We start from the raw sequence: 18,909 nt of genomic DNA on the forward strand, positions 1-18,909 counted from the left end.
GTTCAGCAGAAGCTCATTGTTTCCCGGATGCGGGGGTGGTCTAGCGTTGCCAGAATAGGTTAAATTATGCTTCAATTATGTTTTCTGCTCAGGGCGCTACCTTGGTAGGCAGGTTCTTGTTGGGGGCGCAGCAGTCCACGGGCTCTAACAGTTTTAATTAGCATAGAGTCATCTCCTTCGAATCCTGAAACTGAAACCGAAACCCAGCTATCTCACAAGGATATGTGCCACACTAGATAGACATACGTCTAGATATATGGTTGATCATATCAGTATTGAGCTTGGCAATTTGCCCAGGAAGGGTTGGGAGGTCCCAGGGACTGACATTGGATGATCGTGTGTCATCTACGTTGCTTCTGTAAGTTAGGTATGAGGTCTGCTACCTATCGGTTTGCACCGTATGAGGTAGGCAGCCGATAATCTATCGCATGGAAATACCCGACGAACCTATGTTTATCTAGAGATATGCACATGGTGATGATGGACATGGGAAGCATGTTACTTCTCAAGCACAAAAGAATGCTTCCATACCATCATAATAATTCAACATCTTCCAAGGTCTTACCTAGTCTATCTAGGTCTTTAGCACTTGGCTGCAAGGGCATCGCAGATCTCGTTTCTATAGATAGCTCGCGGGTCCTCGGTGCCGCACGTAACACTGGAGCCCTTCAAGCGCACAATTGTAAAATTGACCAAGTCCGGTTCGTGATGTGCATTGCATCTGCATCTGCATGGAATGTTTCTATATTTTGATAGGACCTGATAAAGACCTTCAGGTGCCACTGATTGGCGTATACCTATCATGTTCCCGACACAATTCTCCAATGCTTAAACAAACGAGTCCAAGGTTATCGGGGCGAAGTAAGAAGTGAGCGGGGCAATTGCGACTACTGGAACATCTCCCGTATTCTAGTTTTGTTCCACGTTAATTCGATTCTATTATTATCGGCAAAGAACGGTCCAGAACTTAAGAGTATTCGCTGGAGCCTTCAAGTTGCGCTAAGAAAACCAAGGTGAGACAATCGATAAGCCCGGTAAGACACGTGAGCCCGATGGATGGGACAAGATCGGGGAAGACAGAACACAAAGATGCAGTGCCTGGACGAGCAAGTCCCATTACTGTTCGTCAAAATTGAATGACGATGTGCTAATTTGCCAGGTCAAACTAAGAAAACAATAAACTGGGCATTGGGTGGAGGGACGCGTCAGTTGCTGGGTCATCCCAAGGAAGCCGGACAATGGATCGGGGTTCTCCACAGCACATCCGAACTATACCTATACATAGCTTCCAAGGTTGGGCTTTTGTTGTTTCAGCCCGATCTGTTTTTCGATGTTGCACGGAAAGTGTTAGTATACGGGAGAATCATAGTTCGATTTTGGCGTCAAATGATAAGCTGGTATTTTTATCCCTGCAGAATGACGTTGCTGTATACACGTCAAAAACAACACACCGCAAGCCATCCAGATAGGTGTACCGGTATACACGACAGGTATCAATCATTCGTGTGAACAAGTTGTCCACTAAAAAAAACGCAGTCTCAATCTGCACAGCGTTCTTCGGCAGCCGCAAAGTGAGTGTCTTGCTTGCACTAGGTATCCGCTGCAATGGCGGTCGAGGCGGTAGAGCCCAAGCCTGCCTCGTCAGACCGTGTAGACGCTAGGCTTAGGCCCCGAAGTGGAACGGCGTTGAGATCCATCTCCGGAATGGCAGCGGGCAACTGGCAAGGAATCTGAACCGTGGGAAGCTGCGAATGCCCGTCGTTTCCAGCGGCCCATGCATGGAGAGGATTTCGGCAGTTTTCTACGAGATATGGTCAATGGTTCGATTATCAGACTAAACTGACGATCACCCATGGCACAGACCTTCCTTTCCAGATGGATGAATCGTACTTTGTCCCTGATCTTGTAATGCAGTCTCGGTAGTTTTGAGCTGCCGAGTCCAGAGCAGCGAGGATCCCAGCCGAGCAGCGGGGACATTGATGGTGTCCACTGTTTGGTGGGCCGACTCTGTCAAAGCAGATTCTTCCAGGCTTGTTGTGATGACGCCTTGCACGGAACGCGCTCTAACACACGACCCGCGAACTTTGCGGTTTTGTTTAACATCCGCATCCTCTTCCGAGTCATCTGCAGAGCTCAAGCCAAACAGATCATCGCCGTCGTAGTCTCGATCCGGATCATCCAGGTGCAGGCGGTCAAGATCGGTGGATAGCGAACGGAGATAGGTGCGATGCAAATGATACTGAAGCTCCTCGTCTCCTAACGCGATGATCGAAGGTGGTCGTCTGATCATGAGTGGTAGCATTGACGTGATTCAGAGAAAGGAGGATAGTTACAATTGACAGTATACATAGCATCAGGACATGGGGAAGTCACGACCTACACTTGCCCTGATCTTGTTCAGGTACAACCCCCGTACAATGACGACGCATTCTAATTCGAACTTCCCTCTAATTATATTTTTATTAAACATAATCCGTAGTCCGAGGTATGTCTTAGGATAAAGGGATTGCTTTCAATTTTCCATCATATTAATAGTATGAGCTCAGCCCACACTAAACCCGATTCCTACTACGGAGCCTCCTGTTGATCCTTTTCTGCCTTCTCCCCCTCTCACCTCTTGACATCTTCAACGTCCTAGGTCGGACCATGCCTCCACTGTTGACTTCGCCGCCATAATTCGTTGGCCTCTGGATTCTTTCCCTTCCTCTCCTCTCGTCTTCCCCCCACCTACCATTCCCTCCACGACCTCCTCCGGTCGCCGCCCGTCATGAATGGGGATTTAAGCCTATCCCAGTCCCTGGGAGGGCTTCGGATAGCAAATCCAGATGATTCGCCCCTGCCATCAGAAGACGCGACCGCTGGTTCGATGGGATCCAGTCCAACCGGTCAACCGGGCGGTTCGGTATCAACACATCCACAGAATCCCGCACCGAGCGATGAGTCCCCCACGGCATTTCCTCCTGCACCCTACGAGGCTCCAGCATCGGTCGACAATCGTTCACCTGTCGCCTATCAATATCCTGATAATTCTCCGCCCTCCGGCCCTTACCAGCCGTACTCGACACATCCCCACGCTAATCCCCCAAACCCTTCCCGACCCCTTTCCTCTTTATACGCCAACGGTTCGGCCTCCTCCGTACTTCCCCGGGATAATTCATACCGCATGCGAACGGATTCCGGTGCATCCTCTACCTCAACGTCCCATTCTCGAAAAGACGCTCGTGGCGCCGCCGTAGCCTTGCAAGCAGGCGTTCCAGTCCGCGACAACTCTCACAGCGACCGCTCCTACCGCACAGGGCACATCCCGGCCAATGGAGCGGTAATGCGTCAGCCATCCAGAGCACACGCCCGAGGAAGCACACAATCTCAAATGGCCAGGACCCCTTACGGCATGGAGAACGGCCCAGCACCCAGCAGCGACGACTGGCAGGATCGCGGGGCCGCTGTCTCCGTGAGACAGGAAGTGGACGCCAATGGGAAGACAGTCTCCCGTTATATCAAGAAGGGTGTTCGTGATTTCTCGTTCGGCAATACCCTCGGAGAAGGATCCTACAGTACAGTTGTATTTGCAACGGATCGACAAACATTGAAGGACTATGCAATCAAGATTCTAGACAAGCGACACATCATCAAGGAGAAGAAAGTGAAATATGTCAACATTGAGAAGGACACTTTGAATCGCTTGACCGACCACCCGGGAGTTGTGCGACTCTATTACACCTTCCAGGATGAACGCTCACTATATTTTGTGTTAGACCTTTGCAAAGGAGGCGAGCTTCTGGGTGTTCTCAAGCGGATGTCAACCTTTGACGAAGAGTGCACCAGGTTTTACGGTGCGCAGATTCTGGACGCGATAGATTATATGCACAAGTGTGGTGTGATTCATCGAGACTTGAAGCCGGAGAACGTCTTGCTCGACCACCAGATGCATATCAAGATTACCGATTTCGGCACAGCCAAGATCCTCAAACCCTCACAACGACCAAACGATAGCGTGAACTCAATTCCACAGATGGACTCGACAGAGATTCCAGAGGATGAGAGGGCGAGTTCATTTGTTGGTACCGCGGAATACGTTAGCCCCGAATTGTTAACGGACAAGAATGCTTGCAAGGCAAGTGATCTGTGGGCGTTTGGCTGCATCATTTACCAATTGTTGGCCGGGCGTCCGCCTTTCAAGGCGGGCAATGAGTACCAAACTTTCCAAAAGATTGTCGCCCTGGACTATGAATTCCCTATCGGATTCCCAGCCGTTGCTCGCGATCTTGTCGAGCGTCTTCTTGTGCTCGACCCAGCTCAGCGATTGCAGATTGAGCACATTAAGAACCACGAGTTCTTTGATGGTATCTCCTGGGGGACTGATCTGTGGAAACAAAAAGCCCCCCGGTTGAAGGCTTATGTCCCACCTCCTCGTGAGCCTATCAAGCTTAATGGCGACAGCAGCGAGAGCTTTCCTCCCGCGATCTCGACGGCTCCATCTAACGCACCCAATGCCAGCTCCCGAGCTCTTCCAAGGGTGGTCACCGAACTGCCTCCGCCAAGTCAACTCGACATCGAATGGTCACCGGTGTTGAGCAAAAATAACGAGAGAATTCTGAAGCTAGGAAACATGGTCGTCTTGTCTTCTCCTGCATCCCACAGTCCAACTTCCAAGAACGGTAGCAGCGAAGTTGAGGCTCCCAAAAAGTTCTCGCGTTTCTTTTCAAGCACAGCAACTAAGAAACGACAACGGCTGGTCATGGTCACCTCATCAGCTCGGATCATTCTGGCTGCATCTGGTGGTGATGAAAAGAAGGCAAAGCTCGAAATTTCTCTCCTTGCCCCCGGAACACACTGGAGAAGCACGACCGACGCGAAAGGGCACTCATCCTGGATTGTGGATACAGTATGTTGCACCTCATAGCTTCCCTAGCCATTACTAACGCAAATGACAGAGAGAGAAACACTTTGTCTTTGAAGATCCTAAGCCGTCATCAAGCAATATCGGATCCACCGCGGTCTCAGCACAAGAGTGGCTGGACGCACTGGACCGGGCTCGTGAGATGGCTTTGACACAACAAAGTTCTGGATCTTATTCCGCCGAAGACGCATTTCGCAACATGTCTTCGGGATTCTCCAGTCACGCCAACACTCTGGACCGTAATACTGAGCTTCAGAATGAGAATAATGTGCCTCCTCCGGGGCGCAATACGTTGGTGAAGCAACAGGCCGATACGGAGTCGGTCAAGGGGAAGAAGAGATTTAGTCGACGTCATTCGAAGAATGGCCTTGCCGCTGTTTTCTAAAGTTGCTATGCTTCACTCTCAAGATCACAGCTTCTTGCTTCGCTCTTACGCTCTTTGCGAGCACTACGGGTTCCTACCTGTACAGCATCATAAATCCTAGGACGGCAGTTTAAGGGTTTGCGGTCTGTTGATCCGTTGACTCATCTCCGAAGCCAATTATCACTTGCCCCGATATACCGAACCACTCAGACCGGGCTTTCCCACCTCCCATCCCTGCTCCCATCCCTGCCATATTCATACGGAAGACTGATTTCTCCCTGAATACTGGCTGCCCTCCTCTCATGCATATTAGTGACAAGCGTGTTTTGTTCGTGTTGGGACATGTTTCTGCATTTAGAACTGGAGACGAGCATGCGTATTCTTTTTTATTTTTATTTTTCACATTGCGTCGAGGATTCATTTCTGATCCCCCATTTTCTTGTGTCTGTTATATATCCCTGATTCGATCTGATGCATACCGTCGACACCTCCATCATGGCCTTGTGTTCATTTCTTTCCTATGGCGATTCAACTTGTTATTCGAGGCTTCTTTTCCGAGATGTTGATTTAAGCTCTCCCAGTGAAGAAAGCGATCTACCATGCTCTTCCCTATCCTTCCAACCCGCCGTGTCAAACTTGCTCTCTCCAAAAAGAATCGGGCTAAGCTCTCGTTCATTTTCTTTGCTTTGTCTCTTTTCTCCTCTCTAGCTCCCGTTCCATGAGGATCCTATTATACCACATTCTTCTACTCTACCCGTCCATTGGCTGGACGCTTTCTTGTGACTTTTCTTTCTCTCGACTTTCTTATCCACACTTCCTTTTTCATTGGCTTCGGTCTATAGGTCTCACAGCAGACCTGGCTTTCGATTTCATTTTGCCACAATTCAAAAATTGATATACCCGGCTTTTTCATTGATTTCCTAATTCTAGTCGACTGAGGTAACCTTATGATAACTAGGTCCTAGAATCGGGTATTTCAAATCAAATTTTTGGTAATAAAGTCGGTTCGGTGCTACAGTCCAGTAGTGGAAACGATCGGTAGATATTCTAGTGATTCATGTACAGGTAGTATTTGCAATCATTATGTACGTCATTAAGAGAAGAGGAATTAGGGTCTTCGTTTTATACATGGTAGAACCCAACAACAACTAAATAAACAACCAGTCAAGCCGAGATGCATCCAGCTCATCCACCCAATCGAACGAAGAGTCAAACGTTTCATCTTCATTATCCTGGAAAGCGTCCTTCGGCAAAAATCCATCAACAAGACCAAAAGGAACATGTTCCCGCTCCCGGCGCTTGAGATCCTGTTTTTGCCACATAAGCCTAAGCACCCAAGCCGCATTACGGACATTAACACTCGTAACAGCCTGGTAGAGAGCACCAAGTTTGTCCAGCACAAGCGAGCGCTGCGACAATCGGCGGCATTCTGCGCCTGCGATGAAGGAAGGCCAGATGAGGCATTTGAAGTGGGGATCAGAGGTTGGGACGGAGCAGATGCGGGTGATGAGGTCGTGTGCGATTTGGGAGTGGTCGGATGGGAGATTAGTTTCGGGCCAGGGGGCTGTGTAGCCTTCTCTTGTCTTTGAGAGGACGCGGCTCGTGTACAGGTAGACGGCGGCTTGGTAGGCGCTTGCGAGGGCGATACGGGGCGAGATGTCGTCGAGGTAGAAGTAGGTTTGCATTTCTTGGGCCCAGGAGACTGGGTCGAAGGTGCGGATGCCTTGGAGGAGCTGGGCGAAGGATTCACGGGAGAGCGGCTGGCCTTCTTGCATGGAGAGTCCAATTCCGAAGGTGGAGGGTTGAGGGGGTGCGGGTGCTAGCTCGGAATCTTGGTACCAGAGGGTGTGGACGAAGAAGATTACTTCGAGGAGGTAGGCGGGGCAACCCACCCAGGATGTTTCCTCAAGACGCTTGAGCATTTCCGGGCCCATGGTTTGAGAGTAGAACGGTTTGGAAAGAGCGCCGGGTCTTGCGAGTGTGGATCCCATTATCTCCATGATTAAGCACCCATCTATGGCGACTGTTTCGAGTCCTTGGAGAATGCCTTGACCAAACTGGCTCTCGGGTCTGCTCCTCATGATTTTCTTTGCTCCTTCAATATGATAGCTCCATGCTCCGCTACCAGACTCGAATAGATCCAGAAGAGCAAGGACGACGACAGCCGCTAGAGTAATATCAGCATTTTGCCTGGCTGGATTCGAAAGGTCTCTGGTCAACTGTTTAAGCGTGCGTTGCTTAAATTCCAGGAAATGGTGGTATGCCTTTGAAGTTGTTTGTCGAGAGCTTGTTGGGATTATCATGTTCTCGATATCTTCTGATGATAGGAGAGAGTTGGTGGCCAGGGGATTTTGAGATGACCAAGGCATCATCGATGAGTCTGAGTTGGAAACAAGCGAGTAATGTAGGGCTCCCATCGCAGACAAGACATTTGCCATAAGGGGCGAGTGTCCTACTAATGCGAGCATATCCCGCCAGGGGTTCTTAAGCTGTGGATAGACTAAAAAGTCATTCGTCATGTATTCATAATCTAGTAGGGTTAGTAAAGATCATAAAGGTCTCAAGGGCAATCGTACAATGCTTAAGATACATTCTTGACGTCGGGTTGAAATCCTTTAATAAAGGATCAACCATCCCCCATGGTGCTGGGATATATTCGATAGATGTGTTCTGCGAAACATGCACCACCGCAGATTCAGGTTCTTCTGGCGGATTCAACTCCAAGGAGCCCACTTCAGGAAGTCCAAAAATAGCATCGAAATTCCCTGCATCTAATACCTCTTGAATCCAATCTGTTTCAGGGCTGGCCTGGGCCGCCGAGCTTGGTGACGATTCTGTATCGAATGGTTCGGTAGGACATAATCCCAAGTTGGCGTTCAATTCATTTGCAACTGGTATATGCCGACTTTTGGAAGCCCCTGTTGGCGTCTTCACATCTTCAAAGCTCCGACCCATCATTTTGCCCCGACTAGCCACACCACCCTTGACCCACACCAAAGGCTTTTGGTAACCCAGACATTCTTTCCCCGCGTCTCGGCATTTCCGACAGGTAGGCTGGCCATTATCGCATATAATGCGACGGCGACGGCATGTATAACAACCTTTGGTCATGATCGGAGGGGTTGGATCGTGATATCGGTATGGAACGATGCTGGCCACGGGTGTGCTTGACCACTCGACATCGCGGTAAGGGATCGGACGGTTCAGCGGGACCACTCGGTTATCGCGGGCGAACAGTGGTCTGCGAGTCGCAAATAAAGAGCATCAGTAGAGCGATCCAGAATAATATCGAGAGGTCGACGGTCTGTTTCAAGGAAAAGGCGGAAGTTCGGTGCGGGGCTTACCTAAGGTTCTGGACATTTCTCCAGATCCCCTCATTGTCGTTGTTTTCGCCTCCACATCCTTCTTCTGGCCCATCGCTACAAATATAGTCTGGAAAGGGCTCTGGCTCGCAGAATTAGAGGTGAGTCCTTCTACTTTCATCAAGGTCTTCCCCAGCTAACGAAGATAGCGCGCGTTGGTCACCCGAGTATGTAACCCGTTTTCCCCGACCGACTGGCCGAATCTCTCTAACCCCATCCAGCTCTTACAGAGTCAGCACTGGCACACCATGGTCGGTCGGATATACCAGCGCGTTCAATATCATCGTCACGGTGTACCAATGGAAGAGAGCCGCACATCTCTCACTGACGGTATGGATCGGATAGAGGCTGTGGATTTGCACATAGCTAACGCGGAAGCGCTAGGAAACCAAATGAACCGATTCCTGAAGTATTTCAAAGAGGAATTGCAGGATCAGGCAAAGGGAAAGCCTCCGAATAAGCTGTAATATAGTCTGCTGGCGTTTTTTGACTTTAAACTGGCGATACCCATGAATTTGTATGCGTACTTTTTCTTATCTCCCTATCTCTGACCTATGGCTCTTTGTACATCACAGAGCGATCTCCGTTCCTGATTCATTCAGAGCTTCAACTAGGAGGCTAAATGTTCATGTATCTCCAGTGTCTAAGCAGAATACAAACTGAGCTTTTGAGATCTACCATTGCAAATCTAAGATTGCCAAGTGACCCAGCTGACGGCCCGTAAGCTAGACGAATCAGATTAAAGCCTCGTTTCCAGCTCGTAATCCGTCACTAGGTCCCTCTCTATACGGAATGGGTCAAACTTTTCTTCCAGCCCTTAATAATAAACAATGCCCTAACAGGGGATTTCAGGGACCATATGCGTGGGCCTTCATTCGTGGCTCATAATTAAAGACTCGAGTCCAGCCTCGTACGACAGCGGCCCCATAACGCCTAGGAGTCTAGACTGCCGGAGTACGGGATGAGTAGTCGCCTGCATTGCCTCCGTTGTCCCCTGTTCAGGCCCCTGGGCGTTTTTGCTATCCAGCGCCACACTGATTACTACCGCGTAACCGGCTCAGTCGGCTTTGTTTCTCCGTGTTTAGGGAAAACAAATCAACACTCTCCACTCCCCTTGGACTTCAGACGGTCTATGTTCCAAATATTAAGATCCACATCATGATGACAGCACCGCCATGATCTGCGAAGAACCAAGTCCATACATACAGTAAGGATCTCATGCAGTGACATGTGTACAGGGTGTCAATGCAGAACGTTACTAAATATGGGTCGCGCGAGGGGTGGGGCTAATGATCCGCCGATTGGGGAAGGACGCGAATGCAAATATTCCACACAAATTACCCTCATTAGAGGGCTGGAAAAAGGGGGATGGAGAAATGAGATGGGAAATGCGTGTGAATGACCCTCTGTATTAAAGGCATCAGCTTCTCAGCTTTGCTCATCCATCGTAACACCTGATCATTGGCGGCCTAAAATCCATCAAAGATTTGAAACTAGGGCCGGACTAGTGGGCCCGATCGAGTTAGCGCCAACCGTCTCGTACACACCCGCTGACTCCCTTTCCCTTTTTCTTCTCCTCTCTCCCACACGTTCGCTTACTCACTTACTCTCGTTTTGATATCCTGGTGGACAACATGCGTCTCGCCAAACTCTCGTTTCTTCTCCACGCTCTGCTTCTGACCGCTGTTGCGGCTCAGAACCAGAAGCGGGACTCCAGCAACCTGGTCTCTGACATCGTGAACAACGACTCTGCCACTGCCTCCGAGGCTCCCGCTACTACCACTTCTGCCGAAGCCACCACCACTTCGGACACACCAACCACGTCAGAAACCTCGACCACCTCATCTTCTACCTCTACCTCTTCCACCACCAGTGAAGAGCCCACCACCTCCTCCACCTCAACCACATCGGAAGCCGCCCAGACCACCGCTGCAGAGCCCTCCCAAACCACCTCCGACGAGCAAACCAAGACTACTTCCACCTCGAGCTCTGAAGACCAGAAGAAGACAACCTCGGCCTCGACTACCTCGACCACTCAAACTCCTGTCGTGGAAACGATCACCTCATATGAGACCGTCAGCGGAAGCACCGTGGCCAATGTGATGACCACCACATCTACCCCAGCTGCTGCCACCGGCACTGCCGGCCTGAACGCAGATAGCTCATCCTCTTCTGGCAGCAGCAGTGGCCTGTCTTCGTCTGATAAGAAGATCATCATTGGTGTCGTCGTGGGTGTCGGAGGTGCCATCGTGCTGGGTGTCCTGGGTATTGTCATCTGGCGCATCCAGAAGAAGCGCAATGAGGCATATGGCGATGAGGATACTGATCTGATGGGTGGCACTGCCGTTGGCTCTGGGCCCCGTGAAAAGGCCTCCAGCCCGTCGGGCGGTACCCCCTTCAAGAGTACACTGGACCAGTATCACAACCCTGGTCCCGTCAACGCTGCATCGAACTTCTAAGGAATGGGTAGCACCATTCTCTTCGTTTTTGATTCCTTCTGACCCTGTGGGCAGACAGCAGGCGGTTCATATTTGAAAGTGTAAAAATCTCTGTACGATGATCATGCAATTCTCAGGCGCAATGGGCAGGACAGGCGAAGATCACGGTTGCTTTTTTATTTCATTGGTTGCGGGTCTCATTTTATTGCTTGGGCCAACTTTGCCCTTTTCATTCCTTTCCGTCATAGACTCCATTGTTCTTCACTCCTTGAGCGCTACCAGCAACCTCGACACTCCTTTGTGATCGCACCCTCTCTTGATCTTGATCCTATATCCACACTCTCCCGGCTACATTATTTTCGGTTTAGCCTCGTTTTTATTCCCCGTGTCGAAGCACTTGATCCATTATCTGATTACATTGTCTCGATATCCCGATATCCTGATATCCTGTTACTTAATTACTTCTCTTTCCTACTACTGTTGATCCTGTTCAGGATGCTTTGGGGTGTACATTGTTCTTGGGCGAAAATGTAAAAGTTTCCTTTATTTCGATCCTCGTATCTCTGTAGTCTTGTGAGTCGCATCTACTAGATTGAAAGTGATGATCGGCTAGTGGGATCTGCACCGTTTAGATCGCGTTGATCGCTAGTGTACTCCCTACCGAGTTAGAAGTTAGAACCCAATTGAGGTCATAGTTACGGTGTGAGCAACCCCGCGAAGGTAAGCCAATCCTTCCTGTCAGCATTAGAATACACCAATCCAAACGTTATACATTTCAACTTGAAAATTCTAAACAGAGATCCAAAGGACTCTTCCCCGTGTTTCTCTGGATGCCCTAAGTACCCGAATTGGAAACGCGCCGCCGAAAATCGGGCTGACTCACAGCTCCGGGGGACGGAGAAACCCACCCCGCTATCAGTGTGTCATCGCATACTATTTTATTGAACTTCCTTGTTCTATTCTCTCGCATATACCCTATATTCTCTTCCAATTCTTCTACTTTCACTATGTCTCAAAAGATCTGGCTGCGTGCTGAGACCAAGCCCGCTGAGGCTCGGTCTGCTTGTGAGCTCCCCCACTTTACTCCAGTCGTTATCGGTGAGGGGCGATTATGATTGTTTGCTAACAGCTTCATGTAGTGACCCCAACTACCTGCAAGGCATTGATGGATGCCGGATACGACGTGACTGTCGAGCGCTCTACTCAACGTATTTTTGATGGTACGTCCCCAGATCCAAGTTTTGAGCTACAATGACTCACCATCTCAACAGACGAGGAATTCGCCAAGGTTCGCCCATTACCCCCGTCATACGATCGTATAGATATCCTAACAATGTCAATGGCTATAGATCGGTGCCCCCCTTGTTGAGGAAGGCTCATGGGTGAAGGATGCTCCCAAGGATGCTGTTATCCTGGGTCTCAAGGAGCTGCCCGAGGAAGACTTCCCCCTGGAGCACGTCCACGTCACTTTCGCCCACTGCTACAAGCAACAGGGTGGCTGGGAGAACGTCCTGAGCCGCTGGCACCGTGGCAATGGTCTTCTCCTTGACCTGGAGTTCCTTACCGATGAAGTTGGCCGCCGTGTCGCTGCCTTTGGCTTCTCTGCTGGTTATGCTGGTTCTGCGTTGGCTGTGAAGAACTGGGCCTGGCAGCTGGCTAACCCCAACGGTGCTCCTCTTCCCGGTGAGGTCCCTTACGCCAACCAGGATCTCCTCATTGAGTCCGTGAAAGAGAGCGTCGAGGCTGGTAAGAAGATTGCTGGCAAATACCCTACCATCCTCGTCATCGGTGCTGTAAGTAAACATTGGTATGATTGAGCTATGGGGCTCCTGCTAATATGCATGTAGCTTGGTCGTTGCGGTAAGGGTGCTGTGCAGTTGGCTAAGGATGTCGGTATTCCCGAATCCAACATCATTCAGTGGGATATGGCCGAGACCAAGAAGGGCGGTCCCTTCGAGGAGATCGTCACCAGTGATATCTTCATCAACTGCATTTACCTTAGCGCTAAGATTCCTCGTGAGTTATTTGAAGCTGCATTTATTGTTTAATCCAAGCTAATTTTGCTTTTGCAGCTTTCGTGGATGTTGAGTCGCTTTCCACTCCCAAGCGTGCCCTCTCCGTCATCTGTGACGTTAGCGCCGACACCACCAACCCCTACAACCCGGTGCCCGTTTACACCAGTGAGTTACTTGCTCCTTCTCTGCCTTAAAACATAGACTAATATGAACTGCAGTTACCACCACATTCGACAAGCCTACTGTCCCTGTGGTCCTGCCCGCTGGCAGTGAGCCCGCCCTCAGCGTCATCAGCATTGATCACCTTCCCTCTCTTCTCCCCCGTGAGAGCTCTGAGCAGTTCAGTGAGGCTCTCATGCCCAGCCTTCTGCAACTGAAGGACCGCACCACTTCTCGCGTGTGGAAGCAGGCTGAGGAGCTGTTCCAGGAGAAGGTTGCTACTCTGCCCGCGTCTTTCCGCTCGTAAATAGTTATATCAGGCATGAAGGTTTACGACGAGATGGAACATTGATAGAATTTGGATTTGGGGCCACGGAGAATACTATAAAAGCCTTTGTATTGTCCATAGATGAAATTATGAGACATTTTCCTCCACATAGAAATTTGGACGTATCCAAACGTACGTAGACTTCGTGACCCTGGAAAGAGTTCCTGTCTAGACATCTAGGTTGGTGGATCTAATCTGGGCCGACTGGTGAGTGACTTGGAGGTTTAAACCAGGTAGGTACGACGTTATGCTGGTTCAGATGTAGACATATGAAACCCATCACCCGTATCCGAGCTCCTGAAACTTGATATCCTTTCGACCTTTCCAAGCATGCTTGTTTTAGTCGGGCACTAAAGAAGTCTGGTCAACAAGTGCTTTCGAGTGGTTCGAAAGAGCCTCATCTGATGACATATATATAGAACCTCTGCAACCACCGATACCCTACCAACGCGCCTATCCTATTCCATCCCTTCAGGAAGCAATGGTCTTCATCAATGCGGGGGTCCCAGTTTCTGACGGATATCCGAGGCATCCGTCGCGGGGAGATGACTCAGTGATGGGCCTTGGCTGGGGTCACGATTGGGTACGAAGAAATGATTCGATCAGTCGAAGAATGCAGGTCGAGGGCAGCCAATACCCTTGATGCAATTCTCATCTATTATCCGGTCGGACTTGCCCCGTTTTGATCAGGGGGAAACCGGAACCTGTTATTATAGATCGAAGCCCCGTCTTCTCCGCATGAACAATTCGGTCCACTCCCGCTCCCCTCTTCCCCGGCCCTGCCCGCAGAGTTCTTCTCAGTTTCCCCAGTTCTTCATGCACCAGACCTCGAAGCCCAGTGCTACTCCATAACAGCACTTTTTCTTCCATTCATCCCCTCTCATCTGTCCCCCCGAACCGTGGGGACACACTCTTTTTGCCATTGACCCGTTGATGCTGACGATGGGGTACATGGGATTACCAAGCTGATTCGCCTCACTTCCTCCCCTACGCCACAAACCGCCGCAACACCCTCCCTCCACACCTCAAAAGTCTTTATGCAAGAGAAGCCAACCACGGTTGCCGCCTACGCGGCCGGGGCCTCCCTCGCAGCCGTTGCCTTGTTCTACGTTTTCGGCCCCAACTACACAATCGACGGTGACGAGTCCAATGATAGCAACCGCAAAAAGAGCATTGTGGGCCTGTCCAATCTTGCCAATGACTGCTTCATTAACTCCGTGCTCCAGGCTTTAGCCGGTCTAGGCGATCTCCGAGTATATTTGATCCGAGAGTTGCACCGGCGCGAGCTGGACGGGCCGGAGATTTACAACGCGGTACCGACTGAGGATGAGCTATCCCGCGGAGCGAAGCAAGACAAGGTGCGGGAATTACAGCAGGGGTTGATTACACAGGCACTGAAGGAGATGTTGGATCGGTTGAATGAGCGACCAATCTATAAGAAGACCATTTCGGCACGGGGGTTCATCCAGTCACTGGAATTCGCGTTTCGCACGCGCATTAGCCGCAATCAGCAGGATGCGCAAGAATTTTTGCAGATTATCCTCGAGCGACTCTGTGATGAGTATCATGCTGGTGTGCGCGCGAGGAAAGGTGCTCTTAGTCATATTGGCGCGCCGGCTGGTCTGGGCGCGTCAGCGCCAGAGTCTGGAACCAGTGCATCCGATAGCCCTTTTGGGGTGGAGGTGCGGATTGATGATGGATCACCCAATGGATTACCAGCCATCATTGATACGAAACTCAAAGAGATCGATGATGAACCGGGATTTCTATTTGAGGGCAAATTGGAGTCGCAGATTGAATGCCAGTTTTGCCACTACCAGTACAAACCGAACCAGACGGCATTTGTCAACCTCACACTGCAGGTACCGCAGAAAAGCTCTACCACGCTCAACGCGTGCTTCGATGGACTTTTGAAAACCGAATACATTGAAGACTTCCGGTGCGATTATTGCCGTTTACAACATGCGATCGGTATGAAGACCCAGGAGAAGACTCGGGCGTACTCTCAAGGTGACAAGGAGCGACTGGACCAAGAGATTGCCCGCATCCAAGAGGCATTGGAGAAGGATCCAGAAAGCGAACTCGAGGGTATTGAGCTTCCGCCTTCCGATATTGCACCGAAGCGACGGATTGCACGACATATGCGCATCACAGCATTCCCCAAGGTGATTGCCATTCACTTGTCACGATCGATCTTCGACCGCAGTAGTTCCAGCAAGAATGCTGCAAAGGTCTCATTCCCCGAGCGATTACCCCTAGGAGGCATCTTGAGCCAGACATGGTATAAGCTCCTGGCAATTGTTTGTCACAAAGGCAGCCATCACAGTGGTCACTACGAGTCCTTCCGTCGCAATCACATCTACGCCCCATTCTCCACCCCCGAGGCATTCAGCTCGTATGCGCAGAGCCGTGTCGCCAGTGAGAACCCTTCCGAAGCTCCGAGTCCTCGTCTGGTGCCGGTAAATGCGGACGATATAAGCGGTAGCAGTAGTCTTTCCCCTACAGCCTCTGCCACATCTCTGTCGGGGACTCCAGCCACCCAACTTTCCCCTTCAATACCTCGCCCTACTACTTCCAGCTCTCGCCGTTCGCTTCAGAGCACCTTTTCCCGATCTTCCACTCAACAGACTAGCTCAGACAGCAGTCCGACTTTAGATCCGGCGCGGGCAAGTGTTTCGTCAGCCCCACGATCTTCTCGGACCATCCCGCGTTCCTCTGCGGAAACCCCCACGGGGATCGGATCACGACTTCGCCGAAAGCGCAAGCCGAACGATCGCTGGTGGCGCATCTCGGACGAAAAGATCAAGGAATGCAAGACTTCGGATGTGCTGGGCATGCAGAAAGAGGTATATCTGCTGTTCTACGAGATTGAGCGGCCCGAATCGAGCCCTGCCGAAGGGCGTTTGTAAGGGGATGCGGCTTGGTTACTTTTCTTTTTTCTTCTATTTCGTGGTGTAGATGAAGCATCTTCCGTATATAGGCGGTATGTACATGGGATGACGTGGAGGATGTCGATATGCATAGAAAATAAAACCGGTACTCGGTTTCTCCAGCAATGGAAGACGATAACATGAAAGACTACACTGATGTCACTAGAACGGGAGGTCTGAGAACTGCAGATCCACAGGGGTTTCCCCCTCTTAACCGGATTGCACACCGGAAAATGAGTGGGACAAATGCGAGCAGCCGGATTTAGGGGATGCGCTGTTTTCTATCTTGTTTGATTTAGTTTCTTTTTATTGGTAGATTGAGGATACTAAATTCGTAGCTATGGCGTGGGAGACGATATACTTTTCCCGCGTGGTTAATCGAAGGACAGCGAATGGTCTCGAATTCCTCGGTTCCCCGCCGACGAACAAATTACGGAGTGACGGAATCAAGTCTTTGCAGCGAGGAATCCATGTAGCACCAAGGTCCACGGGGTGGAATTGGCCTACCGTATTATTCAGGAGAAAGATAGAGTTAAGCTAGTTCGATTATTTTCTAAAGGTTCTATTGTAATTGACTGAGTCGGACCACAAGATCCCGGCAACGTGAACCCCGCGGCTATGATGTTATACAAGAAATGTAGGCCGAACGGTAACTGGCCCGATCACGGAGAGACCCGGAGGCATTGGGGATTCTCGTGCTTGCAAGACTATATATACTGATCCTGTAGTTCCCACATACATTACTGCAATTATCTTCTTAAATCACAGTGACCTCAGTTCCACTAGGTTTCAACCTAAGGTAAGCTCCACCTAACCGGTGAGAAGGTGTCGATGACGATGCTTGCCCCTCCAACTTTGCCCCTCCCTTACCTATTTTACCTGCCCGCTTTCGTCCTTCGGTAAAGCTCATTGTCACTTATAACCTTTTCTAACTCTCCCTTCTTTCTCTCCCTCTCCAGTCTCCGAATTTAACGAAAACGAATTCTGTACATTTCATACATAATGGGTATCCTTGAGAAGCTTTCCCGCAAGGCCGGCGTCATCGTCGGTGACGATGTCCTTGCTCTCTTCGAGTACGCTCAGGAGAAGAACTTTGCCGTTCCCGCCATTGTATGTCGTCCTCACTCCGATACCAACTCCCATGGATGGTCACTAACCTGGACTAGAACGTCACTTCTTCCTCTACCGTTGTTGCCTCCCTGGAGGCTGCCCGCGATGCCAAGTCCCCCATCATCCTGCAGCTTTCTCAGGGTGGTGCCGCTTTCTTCGCCGGTAAGGGTGTGAGCAACGAGGGCCAGGCCGCCTCCATTGCTGGTGGTATCGCCGCTGCCCACTTCATCCGCAGCCTTGCCCCCGCCTACGGCATCCCCGTCGTTCTGCACACCGACCACTGCGCCAAGAAGCTCCTGCCTTGGCTCGATGGCCTCATGGATGCTGATGAGGCCTACTTCAAGCTCCACGGCGAGCCCCTCTTCTCTTCCCACATGATCGATCTGTCCGAGGAGGAGGTCGATTACAACATTAACACCACCGCCGCCTACCTTAAGCGCGCTGCCCCCATGAAGCAGTGGCTCGAGATGGTAAGATTTAGCGCCAACCCCTCAAAACACATCATATATATCTAACATTCTCATACAGGAGATCGGTATCACCGGTGGTGAGGAGGACGGTGTCAACAACGAGGACGTTGACAACAACTCCCTTTACACCCAGCCCGAGGATATCCTCGCTATCCACAACGCCCTTTCCCCCATCAGCCCCTACTTCTCTATCGCCGCTGGTTTCGGTAACGTTCACGGTGTCTACAAGCCCGGTAACGTCCGTCTCCACCCTGAGCTGCTCTCCAAGCACCAGGCCTACGTTAAGAAGGCTCTCGGCTCCCCCAAGGACAAGCCCGTCTTCTTCGTCTTCCACGGTGGCTCCGGCTCCTCCAAGGAGGAGTACAAGGAGGCTATTAGCTACGGTGTCGTCAAGGTTAACGTCGACACTGACATGCAGTACGCCTACCTGTCCGGTGTCCGGGACTTCATCCAGAACAAGAAGGACTACCTCCAGACCATGGTCGGTAACCCCGATGGTGCTGACAAGCCCAACAAGAAGTTCTTCGATCCCCGTGTCTGGGTTCGTGAGGGTGAGAAGACCATGTCCAAGCGCACCCAGGTCGCTCTTGAGGACTTCAACACTTCCGGCCAGCTGTAAAAAAAAATTATGCCGTGATGTGATTTATTTAAGGGATTCCCCAAGTTTATTTTCTATTAACCATTTTACGCGATGATGCCAAAAAATTTTGGGCGCCGGGGGATGTTGGCGTACTCTGTATGTAGCGAAATATCACACGTAATGAAGATATCAGATATTGTCTCGTGGCCGCTTACCTTACTTTTTGACGCAAGGAGTATTTGTACATAGTAGC

General features: G+C 50.6%; 7 protein-coding genes across 7 annotated transcripts; 5 read left to right on the top strand and 2 right to left on the bottom strand.

Moving 5' to 3' along the window:
- Nucleotides 1-1,589: 1,589 nt before the first annotated feature.
- Nucleotides 1,590-2,302, bottom strand: N7484_006175 (uncharacterized protein; the record flags this gene model as incomplete). The annotated part of the gene is made up of 2 exons (XM_057116593.1): nt 1,590-1,801; nt 1,864-2,302. 2 exons carry the CDS (start codon nt 2,300-2,302, stop codon nt 1,590-1,592), a joined length of 651 nt encoding a protein of 216 aa, XP_056972476.1.
- A 465-nt stretch (nt 2,303-2,767) lies between these two features.
- On the top strand, nt 2,768-5,285 carry N7484_006176 (PDPK1 family serine/threonine-protein kinase; the record flags this gene model as incomplete). Its single annotated transcript, XM_057116594.1, has 2 exons — nt 2,768-4,885; nt 4,935-5,285. 2 exons carry the CDS (start codon nt 2,768-2,770, stop codon nt 5,283-5,285), a joined length of 2,469 nt encoding a protein of 822 aa, XP_056972477.1.
- Nucleotides 5,286-6,412: 1,127 nt separating this feature from the next.
- Nucleotides 6,413-8,944, bottom strand: N7484_006177 (Zn(II)2Cys6 transcription factor; the record flags this gene model as incomplete). The annotated part of the gene is made up of 4 exons (XM_057116595.1): nt 6,413-7,794; nt 7,841-8,505; nt 8,609-8,708; nt 8,893-8,944. 4 exons carry the CDS (start codon nt 8,942-8,944, stop codon nt 6,413-6,415), a joined length of 2,199 nt encoding a protein of 732 aa, XP_056972478.1.
- Nucleotides 8,945-10,260: 1,316 nt separating this feature from the next.
- On the top strand, nt 10,261-11,085 carry midA (putative cell wall protein; the record flags this gene model as incomplete). Its single annotated transcript, XM_057116596.1, has 1 exon — nt 10,261-11,085. One exon carries the CDS (start codon nt 10,261-10,263, stop codon nt 11,083-11,085), a length of 825 nt encoding a protein of 274 aa, XP_056972479.1.
- Nucleotides 11,086-12,071: 986 nt separating this feature from the next.
- lys1 (saccharopine dehydrogenase (NAD+, L-lysine-forming)) lies at nt 12,072-13,545 on the top strand (the record flags this gene model as incomplete). The annotated part of the gene is made up of 7 exons (XM_057116597.1): nt 12,072-12,129; nt 12,204-12,284; nt 12,336-12,352; nt 12,414-12,857; nt 12,912-13,080; nt 13,137-13,244; nt 13,298-13,545. The coding sequence occupies 7 exons, from the start codon at nt 12,072-12,074 to the stop codon at nt 13,543-13,545; spliced, it is 1,125 nt and encodes a 374-aa protein (XP_056972480.1).
- A 1,058-nt stretch (nt 13,546-14,603) lies between these two features.
- On the top strand, nt 14,604-16,475 carry N7484_006180 (putative ubiquitin C-terminal hydrolase; the record flags this gene model as incomplete). The annotated part of the gene is made up of 1 exon (XM_057116598.1): nt 14,604-16,475. The coding sequence occupies one exon, from the start codon at nt 14,604-14,606 to the stop codon at nt 16,473-16,475; it is 1,872 nt and encodes a 623-aa protein (XP_056972481.1).
- Nucleotides 16,476-17,498: 1,023 nt separating this feature from the next.
- N7484_006181 (fructose-bisphosphate aldolase FBA1) lies at nt 17,499-18,695 on the top strand (the record flags this gene model as incomplete). The annotated part of the gene is made up of 3 exons (XM_057116599.1): nt 17,499-17,606; nt 17,663-18,076; nt 18,135-18,695. 3 exons carry the CDS (start codon nt 17,499-17,501, stop codon nt 18,693-18,695), a joined length of 1,083 nt encoding a protein of 360 aa, XP_056972482.1.
- Between the last annotated feature and the right edge of the window lie 214 nt (nt 18,696-18,909).

This window comes from Penicillium longicatenatum, assembly GCF_028827895.1.
Source record: "Penicillium longicatenatum strain IBT 33135 chromosome Unknown contig_3_segment0_segment0, whole genome shotgun sequence".
NCBI lineage: Eukaryota > Fungi > Ascomycota > Eurotiomycetes > Eurotiales > Aspergillaceae > Penicillium > Penicillium longicatenatum.